We start from the raw sequence: 6,820 nt of genomic DNA on the forward strand, positions 1-6,820 counted from the left end.
TACTCCTTGACTTGTAGTTGGCTCTAAAGTCAAATTTAACGTACATAAGATCACAATAATATTAAATTTGTTGAACATCAAACACATGATTGGTATAATTCTCGTAGGTGCTATTATGATAACACGAAAATCCCACAACCAACTCAATTCATCAACTATCAGCCACTAATCCATTCTTAAAAAGTTTATATAGCACCTTCACAGGTTATTTGATATCTAAAATCACATCAACAATATTAATGTCGTCCAAAAAAGTAAATAAAAGTTACCGAGAAATTATAATTTTTAAAAATTCAAACCAAGTATGAACATAACATGGTTCTTTTTCTATAGATGATCGAACTAAAAAATGATCTGATCTTAATTAATCTTTCAATCTCCTCAGAAAAATTTTCATTCCAAATATACAAATAAATGTGTATACATATTCATTCATACAAATATATAACATATACCATGTAGCTCATTCATCAGATCTGATGCCTCAAATAACTATCTTCATCGAATTTTGCTTCTGATAAAAATCCATTTTAAAACATGGTGGGGCATATTAAAAATAAAGTAAATAAAGCTAACCAAACTACCATTAAGTATGAACCATGGAGCTGCTTGCTAACTGTGCCTCCTCGTCCATCTCTTGCGTGGTAGCTTTAATTTCCAAAGAACTCGAGCTAAATGCCCTTACGAAACTTCGACTTGATTGAAATCGATTGATAGGTTGGCTTCCTCCCATCTTCTTCTCCAACTCCTCAGAGAATGACTTGAGGAGTTCATCAAATCGGCGCCTCACAGTGGGATACCTTGATATAGACTTTGTGATTCCTCGCAACCTTATCATTGTCAAGGAAGAGTTGAGCTATCTCAATTCCCAACAGAGGATAATAAAAAGGAGAAAAAACACCAAGTTTCTGGCTTGTATATTGATCCACTTGATGATAAATTTAGGTTTACCTCCGAGCTATGGCGCTGATTTCAGCTATTCTTCGCTCGTTTTGATGTGGCGGAGCAACAGGTACACGGCTCAATCTCTCGGGATGGCCTAGTAACAAAACCAGCTTAGAAAGGAAGTCCTCCTCCTCTTCAGTGAAGTTCTCAACCCTGATCTGTTCCTTGATGATCATCAGTGGATCAAAGAAGAAATCAAAGAAGGCATCTTTGGGCCTGTTTTGGGTCATTATTTCTGTGTTATCGCCTGCAATGAAAAATGATACTTGATACAAGCTTTCAAAAGATTACGAGAGAATGCAGAGCTAGTAAAGTGGTCGAGAATTTTTTTACTCACTTAGGAGCAGACCATCCGCATTCTCCTTTGCAGAAAGAACAAGTGCTTGTAGAATACAATACGCAGGCAAACCAATGCCTATGATGGAGTTGCCAGCTTTACCAGACTTAAACTCCTTAACATCTTTGGGAGTTATAACTCCTTCGACAACCAGATTCTCACCATGCAACTTGCACTCAGCAAAAAGGTACTCAAGCAACTGCATTGTGAAGCATGATCACCCACCCGCTTGCAATCTCTTTAAGGAAGACGATTTTAGAGAAAAATAGAGAAATGTTTCACCTTCAACGGCTTCACTTCAGCCATAGCATTCTTGAATGATGCGGTTCTTGAAGGATTCTTGGAATCTTGTTTTCCCTGAGCGAAAGAGGAAAACCTTGAGAATGTGCTACTTCTTGATGGTGGTTGGTTAGCACGATACTGATACCTACAAAAACAATAACCGAGCTTGCAAAAATTTTCAAACAATGCAACCAAAATACGCTTTAAAGAAAGCATTGCGTACCTGGGAAAGCAAGATCCTTCGGGCAAGTCAAGAACATCATTGCTGTATTCATCAAACACTGACAAGGAAGAGACTATGTATGCCATGCCCATCTTGACGGATGACTCCTAATATATTAATTAAGAATTTAAGATGAAAGGATTTCATCAAGGCGTTTGCTCCAGTGATATGAAACTTTTTTCGTGTAATAAGTAGCGGAAAAGGAGCGTCAAACCTGATAAGCAACTACAGCCGCATATCCCCCTAAAAACAAACTTGAGATGGTTGAAGCAAGAACTGCACCCACAACTGCTGCTGGCCAGAGGAGAATGGCAAGGCCAGCAAAAGGCACACATACTGTCTCAAGAAATGGGCCTTCACGGCCAATAAGATCATGAAAAAGCCTATTCCATCCCTTCAAAAGCATGTATGGGCTCTTAAACAGCGCAATTACACTAATCATCGGCAGGTCAACGAGAATTCCAACAACACCAGCTAAAAGGGCGCCAGGAAGGCAGCTTAACCTGGAAAGTCCAAACAAGAGATTCAGAGCGTTCTAATATACATATCAGTCGCTTTGCCCTTAAAAATAAAGAAATAAATAAATAATCAAAAAGAAAACAATAGTAGCAGAATGCATGAAAAAGAATAAGGTACACAAATTAAAAGTAACATCACTTTCCAAAGGGGTAGCATTAGCTAGATTGGAAGCAAAAAACTAAAATGAATTATTATTTTTGTACTTCTAGAAAAAAATACTCGTATATCCTTATTAAATGAATTATTCTCTCATTAGTTCTTTTCCGTTGTCTGTCTTTTATCTTTATTTTATGTGCCTATTTATAGAGACAAGTATAAAAATAAAGAGAAAATGATTTACTCGCAACATCACAAAGTCATCCCATAGGATACAACACAAATTTCCCACAGAAATTAGGTCAATAGATAATTAATTTCATAAACACCAAATAACGCAATCCCAATATATAAATATAAGCACCTACAATTCGAGAGATAGGCAATCTTTCCCAATTCCTACAATTCGAGAGGCAGAAAATATCTCCCAAACCCTAATCATATTAGACATATTTATATTAAACCATAATAAATGATAAAATGCTAAATTGTCCACTGGCTAACAAAAGACAAATTTGTCCTTAGGTGCCAATCTAATATTACTCCCCTCCCAAAAAGGCATCGTGTCTTCAAGGTGGAAAAAAATGACGGCGATACTTCCTCACCACAACTTCCTTTGTATCTTCATCCCCTACCTCATAGTCACTTCATACCCTACATTGAACAATTGGTTGAAATCCGACAATGCTAGAACTAGTGTCTAAGTCACCTTCTCCTTTAGGGTGTCAAAGCTGGTCTGAGTAGCAATTGTCCAAATGAACTCCTTCCCTTTCAAAAGGTCCGCCAAAGGGGCAATGATAGTACTGAAGTTCTCGATAAACCACCTGTAAAATGATGCTACCCCCGGAAATTGCCTAAGCTAGGTGAACGATTGCAATGCAGCCCAGCTTATAATGACCTCGAACTTTGTGGGGTCCATCTAAATACCTGCACTAGACACTATCTAACCCAAAAAACATACTTGGGTCGTCAACTTCTTCGGATGGACATATAGTTTCTCTGCTAGCAGTACCTCGAACACTTCCCTCCAATGCTGTAAGTGATCATACTCGAAGCGGCAGTGTACAAGAATATCGTCAAAGTAGACCACCACAAACTTCCCAATCTGGGCCCAAAATACCTGATTCATTAAACTCATAAAAGTGTTGGGTGTGTTTGACAAGATAAAAGACATAATTGTCCACTCGTATAGACCATCTCATGTCTTGAAAACAGTTTTCCACTTATCTCCTAACCTCATTCGTATTTGGTAGTACCCACTATGTAAGCTGACCTTGAAAAAGATGTTGGCTCTGTGTAACTGGTCCAAGTGATCATTCAGATGAGGTATGGGAAACCAGTGTTTGATAATGATCTTGTTGACAATCCTATTGTCAATCAATATTTTCCACAAGCAGTCTGTCTTGGACACCATCAAGGCAGAAACTGCACACTGACTGGTGTTCTCTCTGACTAGCCCCCTTGCAATTAGATCTTGCACCTGTCGTTGTAACTCCTCGTACTCCGCAGGTCTCAATCTGTAGTCGGGTCAATTCGGCAGTACTGATCCTGCTATGAGATCTATGGAGTGTTGAATGTCTCTCAACATGATAATCCTTCCGTAGGGCTGCTAGTCACACATTTTGAAAGTCCTGTAGCAGCGGTTGTAGTAGTGCTGGTATCTCACTCTCGTCCTCAGCTCCCACTAATTCCATTTCCACTGGAGTATTTTGAACTAATTGCAGGAAGGTGGCTCGTGTAGCTAATACTTCCTCTGAATCGCCCCCACCTCTTGCATCCTTAACAGGTGTTTTCCATCCTTCTTAAAGGAATAAGGGTTCTTGAAGCCGTCGTTTTGAGTCATGCGGTCAAACTGCCAAGGCCTCCTCAACAGAATGTGACAGGCGTCCATCAGAACCACATCACACCATATTTGCTCCTACAGATGATCCCAAGTCGAGAATTCTACTAAACACTATTGATCCACGCATATCTCATTCCTTTTCTTCAGCCAAGTAAGAGAATAGAACTAGGGGTGTTTTTGTGTAGCCAATCCTAATTTTTTTCAACATTATTGCGGACACCATATTTTCACAACTCCCCACTATCGATGATTAAGCTACCAACCTTGTGCTTTAGTGTGCACTTGGTATGAAATACGATGTGTCTCAACCAGGATTGATCCAGCTCCAGCTTTGACTGTAAAACACTCTGTAGACTAGTAATTCTCCCTCGTCCCCCTGGAGCTAAAGCTCCTCCTCTGGACTATCCTCTAACTCCTCGTCCATGACTCTTACGGCGTCTTGGTATGTGAATGTGACTACCCGACTCATAGGAAAACTGATGGTTGTGTGGTCGTAACTGTGACGTCTGAAATATTTCTTGGATGGTACTGTATTGGAAGAGCTGTCTTTCTCATGTTTTTTTCCCATTCTGATCCTGCCTGTCATTTCCTTGTACTTCCTTGCTAGATCCTCCGGAAGGATCCTTATCAATTGCTATAGTTGTAGGTGGTTGCCTAACTGAAGACTACTGCCTGAATGAGGATTGTTGTCTGCTCCATTTTTTGTTATTGTTCAACCTTTAAAGCTAAGGTCTAAACATCTCCAAGCAACTACTAGGGTTGCAATTATACCACGTTGCCAATAACGGGCCTTAGGCCCGCCAGATATCAGACGATGGAGTGCTCGTCAGGTTCTACCAGCTCACACTTCATCTGGACTAATCAAACTACATCGTGAATTCCTCTATTGAAAGATCCCGCTGGTGCAAATGGTGGAGCCTCAGAAACATGTCTTGACCGTAATGAGGTGGGAGATATTTCTATTGCAGTTCTTTCCTCATATTCTCCCACTTGGAGATTTTATGACGGTCTTCTCCTTTCCTCTGTCTCTACAAGTTTTCTCACCACAAAGAGGCGCACTTTTTTAACTTGATGACAACCAATTTTACCCATTTATCCTCTGTCACGTTCTTATATTCGAAGATGCGCTCCACTGATTGTAGTCAATAGACAAAGCCATATGGATTCATGCCTCCCTCAAACTCTGGAAAATCCACTTTGATGTCAAAGTCTCTGTGTCCCCCATATGCGGTCTCCTCTCTCGAACTCCTCTGATATTGAATTTTGAAGCGGTGAGGTCGGTATTCCTCATAGCTGATGTCTACTCTATGAAACGGATTCAGATCTTCACCCATGTCGCCCCTTCGATTCTCCAGATAGTTGTAAAGGGTAATCTCCCCCTGGGTTTCATCATCCAACTCTGCTAATCTCTATTGCAGACAACAAATCTCCCGTTGTATTTAATCCTAGGAGGAGTTTGACAAGTATCTCCTTGGGGGCATGGTTGAAGGTTCAAGATCTGCAGAAAAAGATAGAAAAAAGAAAGAAAAAACGAAAAGAGAAATGAAGCAAAAGAAAGCAAGGGGCACAAAAATGAAAAGAGAAAAGAAAAAAAAAATGGCGGACTCTAGGGAACACTAGGATAGAACAAGAGTTGGGCTAGCTCTGATACCAAATAAAATCACAGTTAACTCAACCCATTACAAAGGAAGCAAATATTAAGCAAGCAACTAGAAGTACAATCAAGACTTGAACAAGACAATGCCAACAAAACTAGCAAGAACCTGCTATGGCATAAGAAGAATGTCCACGAACTCGGCGGTGCGGTGGGTGCCGTTCGTGTATGTAAGCGGAGAGAGCAACAGGTGGAGTGACTGTTGGAAGATGAAGGGCAGCAGGGGCTACGGCGTCGGAGGGGGGAGGGAGTGTGGGAGATTGTCGGAAGGTGCCTAGAGGGGAGCTGCAGGGGCTAGCGATCTGCTGGAAGGGATGGAGATCAGAGTCAGCCTGTTAGAGGGTGCAAGAAGGTTGGTTGCATGCCGTTAAAGTGTTGGGAGGAGTCAGCAGTAGCTAGCTGACGGCCTGTTGGAAGGTGGTCAAAGGAAGCAACGGGGCAGGCGACTGCTCGGAAGGGAGTGGAGCTGACTGACAGCCCACTAGAGAATGCAAGTGAGGTTGGCAGCCTGCTAGAATGTGCAAGGAGGCGTCGGCGACAACAGGAAGAGTGCGAGAAGGGTTGACGACCTGTTGGATGGTGGTCGGAGGAAGCAGCAACATAGGGTGGTTGCCAAAAGAGGGCGGAAGCTGGTTGGTGGCCTACTGGGAGGTGCAGAGAAAGTCGACGACCTACTGGGAAGTGCAGGAAGGAGTCGACGGTAGTTGGAAGGTGCGAGAACAAAGGAGATAGTCACCACCTGGAATGAGTTACAGCCAAAGCACCTTCCAAAAATATGAATCGTAGAAAAGGAAGGTGGGGGGAAGAGGGGGGGGGTAATTCCTATCCCCTAGTTTGGGTAGAAAGACATATAAGAGGCAAGAATCAAAATATGAGTCATAGAAAAGGAAGGCAAGGCAAGGGATCAAAAAAGGAAGGGAA

At 41.6% G+C, this 6,820-nt stretch overlaps 1 protein-coding gene across 1 annotated transcript in view; it reads right to left on the reverse strand.

Moving 5' to 3' along the window:
• Positions 1–383: 383 nt before the first annotated feature.
• LOC110026375 (uncharacterized membrane protein At3g27390-like) overlaps positions 384–6,820 on the reverse strand; it is a 17,810-nt gene continuing 11,373 nt past the window's right edge. The window contains exons 5-10 of the mRNA XM_020727288.1: positions 2,002–2,290; positions 1,788–1,894; positions 1,565–1,709; positions 1,283–1,481; positions 952–1,192; positions 384–830 (exon numbers count right to left, since the gene is read on the reverse strand). Coding sequence (XP_020582947.1) covers positions 587–830; positions 952–1,192; positions 1,283–1,481; positions 1,565–1,709; positions 1,788–1,894; positions 2,002–2,290 — 1,225 coding nt within the window. The 3' untranslated portion in view covers positions 384–586. The remainder of the gene's footprint in view (positions 831–951; positions 1,193–1,282; positions 1,482–1,564; positions 1,710–1,787; positions 1,895–2,001; positions 2,291–6,820) is intronic.

This window comes from Phalaenopsis equestris, unplaced genomic scaffold (genome assembly GCF_001263595.1).
Source record: "Phalaenopsis equestris unplaced genomic scaffold, ASM126359v1 Scaffold000369, whole genome shotgun sequence".
NCBI classification, from domain to species: domain Eukaryota; kingdom Viridiplantae; phylum Streptophyta; class Magnoliopsida; order Asparagales; family Orchidaceae; genus Phalaenopsis; species Phalaenopsis equestris.